The sequence below is a fragment of the Chelonoidis abingdonii genome, chromosome 16 (assembly GCF_003597395.2).
Source record: "Chelonoidis abingdonii isolate Lonesome George chromosome 16, CheloAbing_2.0, whole genome shotgun sequence".
Lineage (NCBI taxonomy): Eukaryota > Metazoa > Chordata > Testudines > Testudinidae > Chelonoidis > Chelonoidis abingdonii.
The window spans coordinates 14,837,769-14,860,608 of NC_133784.1; the positions used below are offsets into that span (position 1 = coordinate 14,837,769).

The 22,840-nt window shown below is 47.0% G+C and overlaps 2 protein-coding genes across 8 annotated transcripts in view; one reads left to right on the forward strand and one right to left on the reverse strand.

Annotated features, from left to right (window-relative positions):
- SEC24C (SEC24 homolog C, COPII coat complex component) overlaps positions 1-22,840 on the reverse strand; it is a 647,635-nt gene that overhangs the window by 67,645 nt on the left and 557,150 nt on the right. For 2 of the 7 annotated variants that reach the window (XM_075072854.1, XM_075072853.1), the window contains exon 1: positions 4,773-4,900. The exons of 1 other annotated variant lie outside the window; for it this stretch is intronic. The gene's annotated coding sequence lies outside the window, so the exon portion shown is untranslated. Of the gene's footprint in view, positions 1-4,768; positions 4,919-5,038; positions 5,052-22,840 lie in introns of those variants that run through there. 4 more of the 7 variants (XM_075072852.1, XM_075072855.1, XM_075072851.1 and 1 more) reach the window with 4 other exon arrangements.
- SYNPO2L (synaptopodin 2 like) overlaps positions 7,803-22,840 on the forward strand; it is a 59,530-nt gene continuing 44,492 nt past the window's right edge. The window contains exon 1 of the mRNA XM_032768719.2: positions 7,803-8,141. Within this exon, the coding sequence (XP_032624610.1) occupies positions 8,037-8,141 (105 nt within the window). The 5' untranslated portion in view covers positions 7,803-8,036. The remainder of the gene's footprint in view (positions 8,142-22,840) is intronic.

Below are 22,840 nucleotides of genomic sequence, written 5' to 3' on the forward strand. Positions count from 1 at the left end.
GCTATTTAAATAGGAAGTTGGCACAGGAGTTGGAAGGTATTTGGTTTGTATATGAGGTATAAATAATAGTACTATTGTCACGCACCTTTCATTGAAGAAACTCAGTTCTCACTGTAACATTATATAAATCGTTCCCTCTCCTCACAAAGATAATCCACAAAGGCAAAAAAATTAGCATGTGTTTTATTATCCTTCATGTTTGAAGGCAGCCTATAGGTTTTTAGGGAAAAAACTGCACTTGTAGTTTGTATATTGGAAATCTGCATTAGCAACTTCTGCATCAAACACACTTAAACATGGCTAATTGCTTTACTACTTGCTACTAGCTACACAGAATTCCATTATGTAGCTTTGATGCTAATGTGCTAACACTGTCACGTCTAAACAGTGGTCATTACTGGCAATCGCTAGGTTACTTCAGTTTCTTGTAAGACATCCCAATAAATGAGAAGTGGGTTGTAGCCCACGAAAGCTTATCCACAAATAAATTTGTTAGTCTCTAAGGTGCCACAAGTACTCCTGTTCTTTTTGCGGATACAGACTAACATGGCTGCTACTCTGAAACCAGTTAAGTAGATTCCACTATAATAAGTTTGTGCACATTAATCTCTTCCATTCCAAACCTGTAGTTTACACAGCATTGAGCTGGCAAAGGCTATAGGATGCAGGGGCAGAAGACAACCAACGTGCACAATATACAATCATGTTGCTGTGTAACAGCAGATGAAGGAGAAGTGTAGAGTGACTTGGTGGGCAAATCCCTCTCTCTTACAATTAATCATTGATTCTTTAATATTGGCACAAAGCAGGCTGAAATTCAGTTTAAGTTCTTGTCTAAGAAAAATCTACATAGCAAACTGCATGAAACAGTTTTCATCAATGAGTCCCTTACACTGGATATTGAAAATAGTTTACGTATTAGTTGAGAGGAGACAAAACTATTGTCAGTTCCCTTTCAGAACTGAAAATGGACTTGTTCCCACCATTCTTGATCACCTTTCTGAAAGGGACAGAAGGAAAGCAAATAGCAGAAATAAAAGCCCTTCTTTCAGTAAGGTTCTGGCACCATTTCTATCGCTCTCATTTTCATCAGGGACAAGAACTCTACTTCCAGCAGTTTCTTGTGAGAGGGATCCCGGAAAAGGAAAAGGGAAGCAGAGGCTGTCTTCTGACATGGCCTTGAACTGAAGGGAGTATCCCCACTCAATCTTCAAGACCCAGTGATCCAAAGAAATTGCTTCCCATGCCTGAAAAATCAGGACCACCACATTCTCCAAATGGAAGAAGAGTGAGGATCTGAAACTTCAGTGATTGTTCAGAGATGCTCTGAATCATTCTCAGGCATGCTTTGGTGCAGCAGTACTTGCTGCTGAAAGAGCCACCATGAAATATCTTTGCTTCCTCCAAAAAGGTCAGAAAGGATTCTTAGACTACATAGGAATCAGGACTACAGAGGATTATGCCTTCTGGTCCACCATATCAAATTTGATTCCTTGTTTTCAGGGCTGGGTTGACACTTAAGCATTACATATAACACTTGCAATCAAGATCCGGCAGGCTTGGGCTAGAAAGATAGAAAAAACAATTTAGATACCTCTCTCAGGACAAAATATATAGAATCAAGCTTCCAAGAAACCTGAAGCAGCCATGGCAGAGGGATTTCAGACTTCTTTGGCCAGTTTAAGCAAGTCCTCTGAAAAAACAGAACTACTGCCTCCTTCAGCTCCAAGTTGTCAAATAAATATAGGACTTCCTGGTCAAAGCCATTAGTATAATCGCCAGAGCTACAGTCTACTTCCAGAGCTATGTTCTGGAAAATCTTGGTATCAATTGGAGGAGAAAATGAAGCAGTTGAGAGCTTCTTCAAGGGATGAGACTTCTTAGGACTGTCCTACTAGCTCCTCAGTAAGTATCTGACAGCACATCATATAAGTACTGATACAGGAAAAGATCAAGCAGTCCATGCAAGAGCATTCACTTTCTTTGGAGGAAATGATGTGTGTGTCTTGTATTCACCTTAGTTGTAAAAACTGCTAAAGCAGGAATAAGACAATAAGGCTAAAATACCTCAAGGCAGACCATAACCAGAATGTTCTCCCTCTGGGTATGATTTAAAGTCTAAGGTGGCATCAGAGGATCCAAAAATGCTCATGCATGCATGAACTAAACCACACTTGAGGCAGAGGCAAGGCGGAGTGAAGGAACTGGTTCTCCTCAGATCAGAGAAGTCCACGGCATGAATTTTTATCCCACAGAAACAGTGAAATTCACAGATTTGATAACAGCATAAGTCTGCTTCAGTACTGATGTTTCCACAGTGCCAACTGCTCATCTGCAGAAAAGAAAACCTTTCTGGAGAAAATTTTGAGAGAAGCGATCTGACGGATCCGGAAATTCAAGGCTTAACACCCAGGAAGGTTGCAGGTCAGTCCACAATCCCCTCCACTAGAGCCTTGAGAGGGGGTCAGCTCCTACATATGTCTGGTCAGGGAGATCTGACCAGCCCAGATCCATCGAGCAACCAACTGCATCTTTGTGGAAGTATCTTTTTTTCTTATTGGACAGCTTATTGGAATTGGTGGAATTGCAGATGGTGTTTTCTCCATCCAAAGATTCTGACCCTAAATCAATGGAACTTGTTACTTGTTCCTTTAGAGCAGGGGTTGCCAATCTTTCAGAAGCGGTGTGCCGAGTCTTTATTTATTCACTCTAATTTAAGGTTTCACATGCCAGTAACACATTTTAACGTTTTTAGAAGGTCTCTTTCCATAAGTCTACAATATATAACTAAACTATTGTTGTATGCAAAGTAAATAAGGTTTTTAAAACATTTAAGAAGCTTCCTTTAAAATTAAATTAAAATGCAGAGCCCCCCTGGATTGATGGCCAGGACCCGGGTTGCATGAGTGCCACTGAAAATCAGATCGCGTGCCGCCTTTCGCATGTGTGCCATACGCTGCCTACCCCTGAACTAGAGCTCAACTAATAGATTCTCTCCTGGACAGAATCTCCTTTCCAGGTAAAGATACTTGTCTTGTGACTTTGAAAGCTCAGGTGCAGATGAGCCACCAGCGTTTCAACCATTATGTCAATTACTTATACATCTCTACTCCAATATAACATGGTCTTCGGGAACCAAAGAAATCTTACTGCATTATAGGTGAAACCGCATTATATTGAACTTGCTTTGGCCTCGAGCATTTCCATTATTGTCAGCAAACATGCTCCCATCTGACCCCCACCTTCTTCCCGCCCTCTTACTAACCCCTCAGAACCCCCACCCCATCCAACCTCCCCACAGACCCCCTGCTCCAACCACCCCTCCCAAGACCCCACCCCTTAAGCCCCCTTGCTCCTTTCCCCGCATGCCCCCTCCAGAGACCCCCCCATCCCTAATCACCCTCAAGACTCCCAAGCCCTATCCAATGCCCCCGTTCCCCATCCCCTAACTGCCCCGCTCCCAGAACCTCCAAACCATCCAACCCCCCCCCGCTCCCTTGTCCCCTGACCACCCCCCATCCCCGACCCTCTGCCCCTTATCCAACCCCTCAGCCACAGCCTGGCACTCTTAACACACCGCTCAGAGCCGCGTGTCAGAGCCACACACACTGATCTGCCCCCCAGAGCGCTGCTTTACTGCGTTATATCCAAATTTGTGTTATATCAGAGTAGAGGTGTACTCTGAGCAAGTTTGGCTGAGACAATGCTTAAAACAGCAGCAGCAGCAAGAAGTCCATCTACATTAGGGCTCTCAATGCGGCTATCACCAGGGAAGCTGGACTCCTGACTGGTGTTAGCAAGAATGGGATGTTTTTCAAATTTTTCCTAGTGTAGACAAGATTTCTGGAGTTGTGCACACTTTGGAAAACTTGTAATAATTTTTCTGTGCCAATGCTGAAAAATATTTACAAAGCATTCTTGATGCACATACACCCTATGGCAAAACCAAGTCACACCAACCTCTTCCCTGACTCAGAAACCAGTTTCAAGGAAGTGAAAGACAAGAGCAACTTAGCAACACAATGCAACCAGATTCCAAGCCCCATTTAAGAGGAAGAGTCTCTTAATTCCACACAGTCTCCTTCTTAGAGACCACCTTAGTTCTGAGTCACATTTGCATTATCTCTTTTCTCCCTGCTTTTCCAAAATTAGTCTAAAACAAACAATAAGTAAATCCTATTCCCAGATCCGGACAGCTTTAGGCTGGGTATCACTTAAGAATTGCCGGGTCCCTGCGTGGGTCAATTGTCCCTCCCAACCCTAAAAAGCCCGGCAGCTGAACGGTGCAATGCAAGTGCTGCAGCAAGAGTCGGAAGGATTACAGAAGATTAAGTGTTTCCGCCTGGGCTCTGGCCTTTGCTGCCGGTGAGACATCTGACAGTGAGCCTGTAACAATAAGGGCAGGAGCCGGGGCTGATAGGGCCCGGCCTCCGCATCCGGTTGGGGGGCGGGCGGCGCCCCTTTAATCAGCGCCAGCGGGGCCTGCGGCCCAGCGCCGCGTCGCGTCGCAGGGCAGACACAGACCGGCCGGTGCGAGCTCAAGGAGGGGCGAGGAAGCGGCTTGGCAAGCGGGGCCCGACGTGAGCCACTGTCCGGGCGCGGTGCTTGTCAGCCCTCGGTACAGCCCCACCAGGCGCTCACGGGGGCCGCCTGGGCGCGGGGAGCCAGGCCCGAGCGCCCCCCACAGACAGGCCGCCCCCAGCTGGCCCCGCGGGAAGGGCCCCCGACCCCGTGCCGGGCTTTGCCCGGAGCCCCAGGCCCGCCCCACTCACCCGGCTGCTCCTGCTCGTCCCTCCCGGCGCCGCTGCCCCGGCCGCTCGCCGCTGCCAGGCCCCGCTTCCGGTTCCCGGCCCTGTCGCTCCCCCCGGAAGTGCCCCCTCCCCGGCCTGCTCTCTGCCACGTCCTCACTGGCGGCCAACCCCCGGCGGCCGCGATGCCCAACCTCGCAGGACCCGGATGTTGCGCAGGCGCCATGGGGCCGGGAGAGGCCACGGGGCTTCCGGGTCCCACTCCCTGACATTGACGTCACAGGGCTTACACGCCTCTGCGTCCTCTGGTTCCTGGCGGAACGCCCATGTCAATGACGTCACGGGAGAATGGAGCGAAACTCAGCTACGCCTGGGGAGGGACGGGGGACCTATGGGTGTCACAAGCTGCTCGCTCATTGGACCACACCCATGAAGTCACTTGCCCAATGAGGTTCACTCACCCATTGGGCCTCAAGAACCAGGTCATTAGCCACTCATCTAGTTGTCTGCAAGCTGCTCATCCGTTGCAGCACAAGCTCAATGAGTTCACGAGTCCCAGAGCCAATGGCCTCACTCGCCCAATGGGCCAGAAACCACCCTCTCACTGAATTGGCCATGAACTAACTTGGTGGGGTCACCAGCTGGTTAATAGGCCACACCACCAGTCAACAAGCCCAATGGAGTTACCAGCATCTTATCCTATGGGTCACACAAGTCCAAATGGGGCCATGGTGGCCACAAGCTGCTAGCCCAATGGGGCCAAGGGCAGCTGGGAGCCGCTCACCCAATGAAGTGACAACAGCCATGATCTCAGAGTGGCTGTGATGGTCATGAAAACCTTCACAGCAGTCATTTTTATGGGCTCAATGATATGAAAGTTTTTGAGTTTTTGTCGCACTGCTACACAACAGTTCTTTGGTAAAGTGTAGTCCATTATATGATCACAACACGACATGGCATTGCAGCAAAACATCATTGTGCAACAAAAGAGTGTGCTGATTTTTAGGCAGTATAAGGTGTCAGTGGCACATTAAAATATCACACAAAACCACATGCCAATTTCACATCAAAATGTAATTGCACTGCAAATAAGAGTAATTACATGGCAGCACAGCTTGACGTTGCAGCACACAGCAACACAGTATGGAAAAATCACAGCAAAAGGTGACACAAAGTGATAGTCTTAGCAAAATCTCATCAAAATGCCAAAATGCCATCTACAGAACTGTAAAATAATTACTATTTATTATATGTTGAGAGCTAACAATGTGCTCAGTACTGTCCAGAATACGGATGAGACAAGGTCCCTGTCCCAAGGATCTTGCAGAATTAAAAAGTTCCTGCCAGAGGACTGGGGGAGATTTGCATGGTACTAGAGAGAGACATAGGCAGTCTCAGACATGTCCTTCCGTTCATTCCTTCCCCATTCTTCACGTCTCTCTAATACTGCTGACAGTTTGGGAAAGCTGCACACATGCACATTTTCTGCCTACTCGACTCCATCAGTCAATCCAAATATCAGCACTCTCCACTCCACCTGAAACCTATGGCCAGAGGGAGGATTTCAGCATGTGTTAAAACAAGGATCCCATCTGCACTTGGGTCCTTATTCTGATTTATAGGTGCAAACACTTGTGAGGAGGGGAAGGAGAAACTGAGGCAACATACTGTCCTCCACACACACTTTTTAATATCATAGTGATGTCCCTTTCAGAGCAGCCACAGGTCCCTTGCATTCTCATAGCTATGCGTAGCTGTAAAGTAAAGGAGAGGGAGAGACTGGAAAACGGCAACAGAAGACTCTAGCAAGCAGATGAGAGAGTAAGAGGTAGCTATTATAAAAATGGGGAAGAAATCCCAGTTAGGAGTTGAGAGTGCTCTGACCTTGCTAAATCAGACTCCATAAGTGCTTGTAGCTGCACCAATGGTTCAGTAATCCCTTTAGAGAAAAAATCCCCATTGGGCTGCTAACTCTTGTGTGCTCAGCAACCTCTGTATACTGAAAAACTGCCATATGGATTCTGTATTTCCTGTGTTTTCAGAACCCCCCCGGCCTCCCTTGTAAGCTTATTCTGGGGCTATCCGGGGGCCCAGTTGATCCACGGTGGAGGTCAGAGTAGCTTCAGGGTTGTTCTTATTTATGATTGGTCTGCCCATGGCCCTCTAGGGACTCTGAGATTTGCTCTACACTGCAATTAAAAATTCACAGCTGGCCCGTGCCAGCTGATTTGGGCTCACAGAGCTCGGGCTAAGGGGCTGTTTAGTTGCAATGTAGATGTTTGGGCTCTGCAGCCTGGGCTCTAGGACCCTGCAAGGGGGGAGGCCGAGCCCTAACACTTGCACCACAGTTAAACAGCCCAAGTCAGCTTGCATTGGCCAGCCGCGGGTGTCATATCCCCACAATGGGGGCTGAGAGGGAAGGTGTCGCAGAGCCATTCCATCAGCTTCATGCCAATCAGAAACCCCTCCACATCGAAGGTATTCCCCAGAAGCCACGGAGAGAATTAGAACCCCATCTATGTGGATAATTATATATAGTGTAGTCACACCATTTAAGAGCAGGAGTAGTAGGAGTGGCTGGCTGTGGAGGGAATGCACTGGCTGTGGGGGAAAGCACAATAAGAGGAGATCCTGCCAGGGTTCACAGATATAAGGAGAAAACGTTTCTCGAAAAGTGATCACATTCAAATTCCCTGAGCCAAGTGCTGCAACTGAGCCTGCTGTGAGGGAGTTTGATCGAGTGTCATATCTCTTCCTGTAACTGTCATTTTAATGACTCCTGAGTGCTGTGTGAACCCAGGAGTTCTTGTGGAAGTGAGAGGTAGAAATATCCATTTTAACTGAAATGATTAAATGAAATCCCTCCAGCTTTAAGGGCGTGAGACAAAGCTCTAGAGACGGACAGGAGGTGAGCTATTTTCAGCCACACGTCGGTGAGAGATCCATGGTACATGGGGGGGTGGGGGGGGAGAGGGTGAGATTGACGTGACACGTGTGAGGGACAACTCTGGCCCCTTACCAGAAGCAGAATCAAATACCTAATCATAGGCAGCACAGCAGCTGAGAGTGCAGAAGAGCAGGGAGGCTGGGCTTATCAGTCTGAACTCTCCTCTCGTGAGTCTGAGCTTGAGGGAGAAAGTGAGGAGAGGGCTTTTCGGGGGACTCCAGAGGAGGTGGATGCCATTTGTGGAGATGGAATGGGGAGTTGCCACCCCATAAGAGCTGGGGTTTTGCTTTGAAGAGTGGAAGAGGTTATCAGAGAAGGAAAGAAACAAAAGTGCTGAAGTCATGGGAGCTGAAGAGGAGGTGTTGGTCACGCTGTCTGGAGGGGCCCCCTGGGGCTTCAGGCTGCAGGGGGGCTCTGAGCAGAAAAGACCTCTTCAGGTGTCAAAGGTAGGACTGGAGGATGTTAACTGTCCAGAGCAAGGCTATGCAGTTGATCCCAGATATGATAGGAGAGTCAGGCATCTTCCACTATCATTAAGGAATGCTCTATTAACCTAGTGGATCTGAAAGGAGATCTTGGGTGGGATGGTCTGGCAGTGCCCAGGGAAAGGTGAGGGTTCTGAAATGTGTGTTACTGAGCTAGAAATAGACAGGCTACTGGCAGGCGAGGATCTCCTTTCTTCCACTGATGCCCATCACTGCTCCCATCACAAGCAGAACCTTGATAATCCAGACACTTTATAATCTGCACAATTCTCCTCACTTGTAAGCAAAGATATAACAGCAGCAACAATGCAGGAGTGAGAACTCATATTACTGAGGCTTCATAGCTTGTCTAATGCATCCAGCGGCATATTATGAAGTGTGAAAATCATTAAAACTATTTGACAGTGGTCAAATGAAAGGAACAAAAGCCATTTTGTGATGCAGTGTTCATACTTTTTCTTTAGCTATATTTGTCCACTGAATTGAAGAATTCTACCATCACAATGGATCTCACAGAAATGAGTGCAAATTACTGTGAGTCTCCTGTATTGTCAAAAGATATATAATTGCTTTCTAAGCTGAATGTGAGCAGCAGCTATTGGTTCAGGTTCCAAGAAACTGAGGGTAGGAGAGGGGAGGATAAAACAGGAATCAAGACAAACCTTGAATTGCGTTCTTTCTGATCTGCAGTCTTCTTTTCAAAGTTATGACTGAGGAGTGTTGAAGAATGACAGCTAGAAAAAAAATCCCTCTGCTTTATTAATTCACAACTACTGCCTTAGCCTTGACCCAAGGACATTGGAGGATGGCAGTGTCACCAGCAGCAAGGGCAGGAAGGTGCTGTAACCAGCCTATACCTGTGGAAGAGCATTGGAGAAGTGAGATTCTGTAGAGATTCTGTAGAAGTTCAGCCAAATGACATAAAATAGCTTAGCTTGGTCCCCAGCTATAGGTCTCTGAAATAGGGAAAGATGATGATCGCCAAAGAGAGAACTTCTTCACAAACTCAGTGTGCTGTGGGGAAACAAAGCCAGCACCTGTGGGCCTACCTATCCAGAGGTTCTGTGAGAATAGGATTTTTGGCATCCCCATAAACTATACCGTCGGGGGTTATTTCTTTTGCCAGTTTTGCATGGCACTTGGGAAGGGACTATCAATGTGTCTGGGCCTGTCACATGCAGTCAGGAAGGGAGCTGTCATTAAAGTCAGGCCTGCCCAGGTTGGATGGTATGGCGTTCAGATAGTGCAGTGATGAGTGTGGCACAGAAGCATAGATAGATAGATAGATAGGAAGGAATTGTCAGTGAACTCAGAGCTGACAAAGAAAGGAGCTCCCTGAGAAAGTAGGGTGCCAAGATGAAATTAGAAAAACATTGCATTAGCATACAAGAAATATGATTAGTGTTGTGGCTCACACGGCAGAGACTGTTTGGATGGGGAAAGGAAGGTTAAAACAGGAATAAAGGTGAACTTTGAGATGATGCTATAGATGTTATGGATATGACTGTGCTGTAGATACAGACACTCCCTGGGTTACGCAAACCTGACTTACAGAAAAAGTTCAGTATGTTCCGTAAGCCTTCTTTTCTTTTTTTTCTGCGTAATTGTTGGAGAGACGTTCCCGACTTACGCAAAATTTGACTTAAGCATGGCATTCCAGAATGGAACATTGTAGAAACTCTACGGTGGGATGCATACCCATGGAGATAGTACCAGATTGCTTCTATATACCAACACACCTTGTAATGAAGTGGCAACCAGGCCAGAGACTAATCTGGGCCTAATAAGTGGAAATGAGCCAAGCATGATAAATGAATGGTGGTTACACAGGGACATAGGAATTACCATACTGGATCAGGCTGATGGTCAGTCCAGTCGCATATCCTGTTTCTTGCGGTGGCCAGTGTTGGATGCTTCATAGGAAGGGTTAAAACGGCTGTAGTGCATCTAATTATCTAATAGTATACTACGGAGAAAAACTATCTCATCTCAGCTGGTGATCAGCTTGTGCCCTGAGGTATGAGAAATGATAGTCCTGGTAACTATACCCTAACTATAAACCGCTGATTATTATGAACATCTAGTCCTTTACTTGTCTGATTAAAACCTTACTTAGTTACAGTACACCTCTACCCCGATAGAATGCGACCTGATTTAACACGAATTCGGACATAATGAGGTAAAGCAGCGGGGAGCCCCGAGCCCTTTAAAGGGCCACCCTAGCCCCGCTGCTTTACCGTGTTATATCCAAAATTGAGTGGAGCCCTGGGCTCTTTTAATCCCCACAGGGGCTCTGGCAGCCGGGCTTGGGCGGTGATTTAAAGGGCCAGAGACTCTGGCCGCTGCAAGGAGCCCCAGGACCTTTAAATCCCCACTGGAGCCCTGCTGCTGAAGCTCCGGCAGTGTTTTAAAGGGCCCAGGGCTTCCCACAGCAGCTGGAGCATCGGGCCCTTTAAATCATCGCTGGGGAAGCTGGTCCAATACAGGACTGAACCCAATATAACACAGTCTCACCTACAAGGCAGTGAGATTTTTTGGCTCCCGAGGACCGCGTTATATCGGGGTAAAGGTGTATTTGTCTCATTAATATCATGCAGCAGGAGGTTCCACACACTAATTAAACATTGCATAAGTAGGTTTCAGAGTGGTAGCCATGTTAGTCAATATCAGCAAAAAGAACGAGGAATACTTGTGTCACCTTAGAGACTAACAAATTTATTTGGGCATAAGCTTTCGTGGACTAAAACTCACTTCATTAAGTGCATGCAGTGGAAAATACAGTAGGAAGATAGATATACATAGAGAACATGAAAAAATGGGTGTTGCCATACACACTATAACGAGAGTGATCAGTTAAGGTGAGCTATTATCAGCTGGAGAAAAAATACTTTTGTAGTGATAATCAGGATGCCCATTTCCAATAGTTGACAAGAAGGTGTGAGTAACAGAAGGGGGAAAAATTAGCATGGGGAAATAGTTTTTACTTTGTGTAATGACCCATCCACTCCCAGTCTTTATTCAAGCCTAATTTAATGGTATCCAGTTTGCAAATTAATTCCAATTCTACAGTTTCTCGTTGGAGTCTGTTTTTGAAGTTTTTTTGTTGGAGTATTGTGATTTTGAGGTCTGTAATCGAGTGACCAGGGAGGTTGAAGTCTTCGCCGACTGGTTTTTGAATCTTATAATTCTTGACACCTGATTTGTGTCCATTTATTCTTTTGCGTAGAGACTGTCCAGTTTGGCCAATGTGCATGGCAGAGGGACATTGCTGGAACATGATGGCATATATTACATTGGTAGATGTGCAGGTGAACGAGCCTCTGATAGTGTGGCTGGAGTGACTAGGTCCTATGATGGTGTCCCCTAAATAGATATGTGGACAGAATTGGCAATGGGCTTTGTTGCAAGGATAGGTTCCTGGGTTAGTGTTTTTGTTGTGTGGTGTGTGGTTGCTGGTGAGTATCATCACTTCAAAAGTGTTTTTTCTCCTGCTGCTAATAGCCCACCTTAGCTGATTAGTCTCATTATAGTTGGTATGGCAACACCCATTTTTTCATGTTCTCTGTGTATATATATCTTCCTACTGTATTTTCCACTTCATGCATCCGATGAAGTGGGTTTTAGCCCATGAAAGCTTATGCCCAAATAAATTTGTTAGTCTCTAAGGTGCCACAAGTATTCCTCGTTCTTATTGCATAAGTAGTATTTCCTTGTAGCCAGTTCCTGTTTAACTTGAGTAGCCTTTTGCTCTTTCTTTATAAGGCAAGGTAAATTGGTGTGCCTGGCTGACTTGCACTGCACTGTTCTTTATTTTATATTATAAAAGCACTATTATCATAGTTCCTCTGAATCTTCTCCTTTGTCAAATAAACATCCTAGTATTTTTAATGTACTCTGCATGTGGAAGCCCTTGATATGTTTAATCACTTTTATTGCTGTTCCCTGGACCTTTTTTATATTTACTGTGGCTTGAGACAAGATGTAGAAAACTGAATGCAGCCTGTACCAGATATATATGAAAAATATTCTAATGACATTTCATACTATTCTCTGTCCTTTTCCTAATACATCATGCAATCTTATTTTTTTTTTATTGTTTGTTCGTTCTACCATTGCTGCACTTTAAGCCAATATTTTTGTTGAGCTGTTCTCGGTGATGCCAAGAACTATCTTTACAGCTGCAGCTAATTTAGAACTCATCAGTGGTTACACTGTCATAGATTCATAGACTTTAAGGTCAGAAGGGAACATCATGATCATTTAGTCTGACCTCCTGCACAATGCAGGCCACAGAATCTCACCCACCCATTTCTGCAACAAACCCCTAACTTATGTCTGAGCCACTGAAGGCCTCAAATCATGGTTTAAAGACTTCAAGGTACAGAGAATTTTCCAGCAAGTGACCCGGGCCCTATGCTGCAGAGGAAGGTGAAAACCACCCAGGGCTTCTGCCAATCTGCCCTGGAGGAAAATTCCTTACTGACCCCAAATATGGAGATCAGCTAAACCCTGAGCATGTGGGCAAGACTCACCAGCCAGACACCAGGAAAGAGTTTCTCTGTAGGAACTCGATCCCACCCCATCTACATCCCATCACAGGCCATTGGCAATTATTTACCACTACGTAGTCAAGATCAATTAAATTGCCAAATTAGGCTATCCATCATACCATCCCCTCCATAACTTATCAAGCTTATCTTGAAGCCAGTATGTCTCTTGCCCCACTACTCCCCTTGGAAGGTATTCCAGAACTTCACTCCTCTGATGGATAGAAACCTTCATTTAATTTCAAGTCTAAACTTCCTGATAGCCAATTTATATCCATTTGTTCTTGTGTCCACCTTGGTACTGAGCTTAAATATTCCTCTCCCTCCCTGGTTTTTATCCCTCTGATTTTATAGAGAACAATCTATTTCTCCTCAGCCTTCTTTTGTTTAGGCTAAACAAGCCGAGCGTCTTTGAGTCTCCTTTCATATGACAGGTTTTCCATTCTTGATCATCCTATAGCCCTTCTCTGTACCTGTTCCAGTTTGAATTCATCCTTCTTAAACATGAGAGACCAGAACTGCACACGATATTCCAGATGAGGTCTCACTAGTGCCTTGTATAACGGTACTAACACCTCCTTATCTTTGCTGGAAATACCTCATCTGATACATCCCAAAACCACATTAGCTTTTTTCACGGCCCTATCACATTGGTGGCTCATAGTCATCTTGTGATCAACCTATACTCCGACATCCTTCTCCTCCTTTCTTACTTCCAACTGATGAGTCCCCATCTTATAACAACATGGTTTTACAAAAGGTAGATTATTCTAAACCAACCTGATCTCCTTCTTTTGTTGTAAACTGTTCTTTCTAACATGTCATCGCTGAGTTTGCCTCAACTGAATAAAGAAACAGGTTAAAAATGGGATTTGAAGCTGCTTCTCCATACAGAAACCAAGTCATCTTACAAGGACAATACATAGCTTGAGTAGGTGTTTCAAACCTCGTGGCTACATGAAGGGCTCAGCTGTGAGCCCCACTCCAGGCAGCACAAAGGGGGAGAGAACAGCTGGATCCCCATGGTGGGCCTAGCTGATACAGAACTGGCATAGCTGGCTTCTATGCCACCCCATCTTCCACAGCCTCTGTTTAAGGGACATGCTCAGAATGAGCTGCACTCTGGCAATCACCCCCTGGGGGCCATAGGCGGTCTGATGTAATTTAAAGCAGCCCTGCTCTAAACTACCACCAAGGGGCACACCAGGTTGGTCTCAGGATCAGGGAGATGCACATGGCTTCCTCTACTCAACTGTGCCCAGGATCCAGTGACCCTAGTACTATCAGTAGGTCTGAAGCACCAATATTAAACTGTGGCTGGACCAGCTTTAGGGTTGACTCATACCCTAGGTTAACTGGCAGATATCTACACTTAGCAGCTCACAACCGAGCACAGAGACACTTAGTGACTATTTTGGTCCACATAGGCAATCAGCTGTAATGTCTGTATGGTAAAGCCATATGTAAGGTATGGCCCTGGCATGGAGGAAGGGCAACATCACAACTCTTAGACTTGGCAGGAATGAAGAGCAAGTTAAAGGAAACAAAAGAACTCAATAATGCCTGGGAAACCCACAGTTGAAAAAGGGTAAATGGTTTAACATACAGCTGGGAAAGCTGCACCAAAACTCAATCCAGTAATAAATAAGCTAACAGGGCAACAGATTTTATTAACGAGCTAGACAGGCAGATGCCCTAACACACTGTGGCACAAAAACAATGTTGCTGGCAGCATAGCAGATAGAGGCCAGAAGCTCTGGCCTCTGCATGCCCAATACATCTAGGCTGCACCATGGAAAGGGCCCAGCTGCCCTTACCAGCTTTCAGAGTTCTCCTGAACTTGTTTTATGGCTTTTCTGTAGTTAGGCAAGTGCTGCAGCCACCACTCGGAAGGTATTTAGGAAGCAGTGGTTGTGGAACTCAGTTCATGGTGTAGCTACAGAAAGCTCAGTCAGCCACGCAGGGTGTGTGGTCGCACAGGCATCCTGAGCATGAGAGAGCTGCAAGCTAGGCACCCAACAGGAGGGTAACACTGAGTAGGATCAGCCCTGCTGCTGATCTTTAGGAACAGAATGGCTTTGCAGGAGACTCCTGGATTAGCTCCCATCCTCCCAGGTGAGGTGAAGAGTTAGGATTGTCAGGCCCAGGGGAGAAGGTGAACTGTACACGGAAAACCAGATCCTCAGCTGGTGTAAATCTGCTTAACCAATTTACATCAACTGATGGTCTGGCTCTCGATTCCCTAGGCATCACCAGTGTTCAGGATTAAGGGCAAGGAAATTGCACAAACATGGACATATCGTCTGAAAATGGAATAAAAAGACTACAGCCATGGCTGGACAAGCATATGCAAAATCAGAGAGAGCTTGTTCCATGCTCTTTGTGTTAGTTTTGCTGTGACGTCAGTACCAGTTCTTAAATCATATAAATGTGTATTCAGTCTCATGATACACTGCTTAGTAAATCCCACTAATTCACCTAGTTAGCGCCTCACAATTTGCCCTCAGCGATAATTCCACTTCCAGGTCTCTTTCTCAAACTCTTCCCTTTTAAATTCTGTTCCCCTCTCTGTAGGATCCATGCTGACTGTTACTTCTTAGTTTTTGCCTGCTGTCTAAGAACTGTCCCAGCTTTGTGCTGAAGCTGTCTCAGATGGCTCCATCCTTTATAGCCTGTCCACTCACAGCCAGACAGAGGCTACTATCCCCTTGGAGGCCAGAAGTCCCTTTAGTGGAAGGCTGTCAGCAATTGCAGTGGAAGCCTCCAAAGGCTGATCTGATTTCCTCCATGCATTCATACCTAATGCTGCCAGCCAAAATGTCATGAGGCACCTGAAGGTTCCTGCCAGCTCTGTATACCAGGAGCCATCCTGAGTACTAGAGATGGATGTTGCCTTTGCCTTACCGCCCGCATCTGGTAAAGAGTTTTTGATGGGTTCCTCACTACCACTGTGGACTGCGCTACAGATCCACAAAGTGTGTGCTCCAATCAAAGCAACCATGTCCCTTCTCAACAGGTTCTTTATTTAGGTGCTCCACTTGGGCCAATTGCACTCTGCATTTTGTTAGCCTTATGGTATACACAAGAGGACTGTGCTTTTGCAAGGTGATTTTACTATGCCTGTGTTCATCTCCTGGGATTACATCTTCATATTCTACTAGTATGATTAGTAGAGATGTTTTCTTCTCAGCTCTCATTGTCTCTCAGACTAAAAGTATTGTGGTGGTAAACTGTGATCCAGTCTGCTGTCTCCACTGCTGGTGGATGCCACCTCAAAGCAATTTTGTTTGCAAGGATTTTTATTTTAAGCTTGCATTTACCTATTTGCTGCAGAATGCTTTTACTATGTGGCATCAGCACTTGGTGCCATATCTGCAGACTAGTTTTTCCTCTCATTGTCGTTCCTGGTATTTTATTAAAAAAGGGTGCAACAAGCTAGTAGTTGAGTAGTAGAGTTCTCATGGCATTTTTGGAAAGTGCAGGTTTTGTCTGGGTCCTTGGGCTGGCTTTGGGGACACAGGCATGATTTTACTGTGTTTGGTGTAATCCACCCTGTGCTCTTCTGCCTTTCCCTGCACTGCACCAGCCTGTGCTAATTATAATGTGTTGTGTTAATTTAGTGCTGGCAAAACATAACATATTGACAGCTCTGGAGACTGAGGTTACCAGTTTATCCCCAGAATACGTGTGGCATGTGGCAATGTGATGTCCCTCACAATGCTTTATCACCGTGCCCCCAGAGGAATCACTCAGAGAGTAATTCAAGCTTAATGACCATTCCAGCTTTGGCCCCTCTGCTGCCAGCAAGAAGAATTATAAGTGACAATTGTGGTGCCTGTTTCTGCAGTCCTCAGGCCCTTGGCTGAAACTACCAGACGCTTTCCATGTAGGTCACCAGTTAAACAACTTTTGACCCCTCTTGTCATGGGCTTTGTTACTCCAGTTTTACACCACAGTAACTCCAATGCGTTCAGTGCAGTTATACTGCCATAAAAACTGTAGTAACACAAGGAGCAATCAGGCCCCCGAGCTGCATTCCAACCAGCAACTGACAGGTGAAAGGCTGTTATATGAAACTGCTACCAATCCCTCTAGCCATCGAGTTCCTCCAGCTTTCGTCTTCCTGCTGTAAATGTGGCACTGACTCAGAGTGGTCCTGTTTCCCACACTTCTTGCCCATAGGTTGGGCCTTTTCCCCACCCCTTCTTATGGAATTCTAGATCTCTCATATTCCTGTGCTCACTTTGCTCTGTCTATCTCAAGTTCAAGTTTCCCTCACCCTCTGTTTCCACAGCAGCAAAGTCCCGCTCCCTATGAAGAGGCATTTGTCTGGGGCTAGATCTGCTTCTCTGAGCAATAGTTCTCTGAGGGCTTGATCTTGCCTCCACTGACGTCAATTGGGAGCAGAATCTGGCCTGCAAGTGGATCTTGAGGATGCCACACGATTTGGTTTCTGCTCTATGAATCGTTTGTATCCCAAAAGCTGGGGCTCACAGCTTGCTGACATATGCATCTGACTCCAGCCTTCATATAAAAACCTGATATCTTGCTGCTTCATTCTGTTTCAGGTCGAGTACTTATCTAATGCCTTCAGTAGCTATTCTAGTGTAATTGGCATTATTGCTTGGCAACATTGCTATATCTCACTCAGTTCTCATCTTCTCTCCCCAGTGAAATAATCGAAAACCTTTATCTTCATAGCTTTCTCTCGATCCTCTGTGGTAAACTCTGTGTACAGATCTGTTTCCAGCCTTGAGCTGAGTTTCTGGCTTAGAAGACTGGAGTTTCTGGTAATCTCAACCATCTATGCTGTCTGCTCAGAGTGGTCTATGTCTGCTGCTTTCTGTCTGAATGGACTGTCAGATTAAATAAAAATAATGGGACTGATTCTCCTACAGTGATGCCAACCAGTAGAAGTCAGGTGTATGTGAGATCAAAGTCAGGCTCTGTATATCACAAAAATTCCCTTGCCCATGTTGCTAATAAGGCCTTCCATTACTGACATGGAAATAACTTCACAAACATAGTTCACTTTTCAGCACTGATGCTCCTTGTTTTATTTTTTGCTACCCCTCATCTTGGCTACTGAAAGCAGGTTGATAAGTTTCACACCCTGGTTCACCTGCTCTAACACAACCCTATTTGTGTTTCCAGTGCTGTAGGGGAATACGTCAATTTAAACCAATGTATGTTCACTGAAATTTAACACAACCACCTTGTGGCAGGACCCACTCGCTCCTGCCTCTGCTCAAGTCCGCAGACTGCTTAGAGACCCTTGTGCTGGTAAAATATCTGGTGCAGTTTATTTACAATGTTGGCTCCCATCACCTTTGTGTAATATATAGCTATATGCCTACAGTCTTAGGCAGCCCTCAGCATAGGGTGACCAAATGGCAATTGTTAAAAAATAGGACAGGGGGTGGGGGGGTAATAGGCGCCTATATAAAAAAAAGTCCCCAAAAACGGGACTGTCCCTTTAGAAACGGGACATCTGGTCACCCTACCCCAGCAGGTCCTGAGGTTGTCAGGTGCCCGGTTTTCAACCAGAAAGTGTCTAGATCTACTGACTGGACACCACAGGTGCCGGCTTGCTCTTTTTCCTGGGACTGCTCAACCCCTGCCCCAGGTCCCACCCCCACTCCACTCCTTCCCCCAAGCCCCACCCCACCCCATCTCTCCCCACCTTTGCTCTGCCCCTTCCCACTCAGTTCTGCCCCCTCCCATGAGCACGCCTCATCCTCACTCGTCCCTCCCCCCGCCTCCAGCGCCTCCTGCACGCCATGGAACAGCTGATCATGGCAGGCAGAAGGGCTGGGAGGAGTTGATTGGTGGGGCCACCTGCAGGCAGGAGGTGCTGGGTGGGAGGCTACTGGTGGGTGCTAAGCACCTGCTAATTTTTTTCCGTCAGTGCTCCAGCCCTGGAGCACCCATGGAGTCAGTGCCTATGTCAAACACCCAAAGTCCAGTCAACACGGGCCAAGGGAAGGCGCCAGGTTATGAACCACACCAGCCTCAACTCAGCCAGGGCTGCCTCCTACCTGTGTTGGGTGGCTGCAGCTCCCAGCCCAGCTCCACAGGTGAGTCCCTTCCAACCCAGGAGTGGGTGGGGGTATGGGGGGAAAGTGGCAAGCGATGGGGATCAGGGTGAAGGGAAGCAAATGGGGTCGGGGCGTTGGGAAAGAGGCAAAGTGTGGTGAAGCCTTGGAGGAAGAGGCAGGGCAGGGCCTCGGAAGGCAGGGCGAGGCCAGGTAGATTCTGGCACTCCTGCTGGAGTAGGGTGACCATACATCCAGTTTTGGCTGTGAAGGTTCCTTTTTTAAGCCCTGTCCTAATTTTTTTTTTTGGCAAAAGTGGGCATTTGTCCTATTTTTTCTTGCTAACTTGGTCAGTTGGTAAGAGCAACTGGGACAAATGCCCACTTTTGTCAAAAAAGTGGGGTGTGGAGGAACATGCGAGGGGGGGATGGGGAACAGTGATGCCAGCCTCATGCAGGAGGCAGGCAGGGCTTGAGCGAGCAGCAACACCAGCCCTGTGTGAGGAGGGAGGGGGCCAGGCTCAGGTGTGTGGCTCGGGCCAGGAAAGGGGCTTGGGCAAGTGGTTCAGGCCAGCCTTGCCCGGGGCGTGGGTGGTAGTGGGGGCTCATATTTCCTTTTGAGAAATATGGTCATTCTGTGCTGGAGTATCCAGTTTTTAAATATTACAAAGTTGACAACCCTACTTTCTCCCTCTTACTGCCTGCTTCCCCTCTCTTACTGCCTTCTTGTGCCTTTTTGCTCTGCCTAAAGGCTTAATTAGCTTTCCAGCTCTCCTCCACCCACTGCTTAGGCACACCTCTTTTTAACCCGGGCTGTGCAGTGTTGGATTGGAGCTGGCTCAGCAGCTGTTGCCCAGGTGCTGTCACACACCTGAAAAGGTTTCACGTTATAGCCAGTTGCATAAATCAGCCTCTCCCCTTCAACTGTAAAACTTTCACTCTTAAAATGAAATACAAAGCTAAATAAATAAAATGTTAAGATTGTTGGACAGCATCCTTTGTCCAGCACTGCACAGTGTTCATTACATGTAAAACACATAGGTATGTGCCCAACACAGTGCCTGCCAGCTGACTGGTCACTAGAGACAAGTATTAGCTCAGTCTCTAGAGACCACGCTATGCATATACCACTGGGCAAATGTTCAGGGGCTGTATAGGATGCATTTTGCAAGCCAGGATTGACTGTTGTCCTCCAACTCTCCACTGTGTGGCAAGGGAAGCAAGATGAAAGACCAGCCTGGGTCTCTCCACATCTCCTGCTTCACTCCAGTTACTGGTGGCTGCTGGAGAGACGGGCAGGAGTTTAGGGAAGATAACCCCCCCCAACCCATTCCACAATGTGTCCCACATATGAGAGCGAGCAGTTACTACAGGAACTGCCCTTTGGTAAGAGAAGCCATAACCTTTACTCCTGAAAGGCACTGCAAACTGCTTGTGATTGTCCACAGCACAATTCTTTTCCTAAGGGAGGGTGGTGCAAAGCAGGGAGTTTGGGTGAAAGGCTTCAAGAATGGCCCTTGGCTGGGATCAGACTAGACATGAAGCTGCTGTGTTTTAATCAGGACATCTCCATTATTAGTGCTCCAGCTTGTGTCACCCCACACATACCGCTATCTAAATATAGTTCACACTGAAGGACAGATGCTGCCAATCCACATCTGACTCCCACCTACCCTCCACTTGCATTCTGTTCCCAAAGCTCTGCCAAAATCCCCAGATACATATCCAGCAGTCACTTGGTCCTTTCATCCCCCTGAGGCTGTAAAAGGAAAGTTTTCTTGACTCTCCTCCCTACCCTACCTCCATGCTCAATCCCTTCTCCCCTTACCTATTTTTCCTTTCTTAGGATCTTGGAATATTAGGATTTGAAGGGACCTCAGGAGGTCATCTAGTTCAACCCCCTGCTCAAAGTAGGACCAATCCCCAGATTTTTACTCCAGTTCCCTAAATTAAATGGCTCCCTCAAGGATTGAACTCACAACCCTGGGCTTAGCAGGCCAATGCTCCAACCACTGAGCTATCCCCCTATGTAAGTGTGTGTGTTATCCCACAGAAGCAAATGAGTTGATAGCAGCCTTCAACTACCTGAAGTGGGGTTCCAAAGAGGCTGGAGCTTGCCTGCTCTCAGTGGTGGCAGATGAGAGAACAAGAAGTAATGGTCTCAAGTTGCAGTGGGGGAGGTCTAGGTTGGATATTAGGAAACACTATTTCACTAGGAGGGTTGTGAAGCACTGGAATAGGTTACCTAGGGAGGTGGTGGAATCTCCATCCTTAAGGGTTTTTAAGGCCCGGATTGACAAAGCCCTGGCTGGGATGATTTAGTTGGTGTTGGTCCTGCTTTGAGCAAGGGACTGGACTAGATGACCTTCTGAAGTCTCTTCCAGCCCTAATATTCTATGATTTCTATGAAATGGAGACTGAAAGGAATGAAAAACCACTCCCCTCTGGGTTCCTCCAGGTGTCATCTGGTTTTGGAATCTCCTCACCGTGGTAGCTGCTGGTACCAGAGGGGGCTGAATTAGCCCTTTGGAGGGTGATCCCAGTTCTAACAAAAATGTGAAGTGAATAGGGCAGGGAGAACAGCAGGCCAGGAAGATACATGATGCTCACAGAACTGGCGGGAGGGGAAGATTCTTTGGGGTTTGTTTTTCTCCAAAAGGAGGAACCATGGTGCCAACCATAGTGGCACCCCAGAGAAGCACCCACACCAAAGGTCCTCAGCCTTGAGGCCAACATCCTGGGCCCCCTCCTCAGAGCTCAACAAAGCAGCTTCTGAAATTGACAAGAAAGGGGTTGCAAGGGGCTCACACTCCACAATGCCAGTGCACGGTGCAGAGAGGTTCCCTCAGGTTCCTTTTAAATTCCACTTTTCCTGTCATTTTCCATCTCATTGGTACAGCTGCTGTCCAACACCTTTCTCCCCTAGCCAGGACCATAGGCAAACACTCCTTCCAGTTCCTGGTGTTGTGGTTCCTGGCTGGCCAGCAGGGAGTGTTATTTTGACAAGGTGAGTAGGTCCTGTAGCTGGCATGGCAGCCTGTCCAGGATGCCTAGGCTGTGATGTCTACTGACCTCCCACTGAGCAAGGTGAGCAGGCTGTGACTTGGCCAGTCTGTGGTCAACATGTTTGTGCCATTCCCCGTCCAGAGATGGATGTCACTGGCATAGTGCACCACACTGGCAAGGCTGCCAAGTAGCCCCATCCTTTCTGCAAGATGTGCATATTTCCTCCTCTCCCCATAATAGCCTCTGCTGTCTTCAGCCCTGGGCTGTGCTCACACAGAACTCTCAGCAGAATCCAGCTGCTCTGTGAATACACTGTTCCTAGCTCTGCTCCGAGAGGGGATTGATACACCCATGTGCAGCTGGATCCAGGAGCACTGACAGCTGGGAAGCCTTTCATCCTATTTTTAGGCTCTGTATTTCTCCACTTGTAATGGGAATTGGCTTCTTTTTCCAAGGAGGAGGGAGGATGGGAAGGAGCTGAAGCCCCCTTGCTGGCGTACACGGGCTAGCACTGAAATACTTGTCTCTTCTGTTTTTCTGTGCACGCCTATGCGCAACACAGGCCATAGTCTCCAGAATCCCTCCCAAACACAGCTAAAGTCTGTTATTGAATCATGCCCCTCAGCCTGCTCCTTGCAGATCTCGCTGTCCATACTGCCTCCCCCAAGTCCAAACCTGACTAAACTGAGAGCATGAAATGCACCCAAATCCACACTCACCCCACCTGGGTGTGCATCCAACATCCATGCTCACCCACCCTGGCCAGCACAGGAATACTCCAGTGAGGGGGGGTCCTGTAGGACCCTAGATTGGCTGACAGATCAGTTCATTGGTTCTGCCTGTCTCCATTCCATCCCCCCATCCAACTGGCACAAACTGGCATGTAGGAGCACAATGGGATGGGAAAAGCAACCTCTTTGACACTGCTGACAGAGCTTACCCCATGCGCTCTCTCCAACATCAGAAACAACACAATCTGAGTGCCAATAGGGAGACCAGATGTCCCGATTTTATAGGGACAGACTCTGATTCTTGGGTCTTTTTCTTATATAGGATCCTATTACCCCCCACTG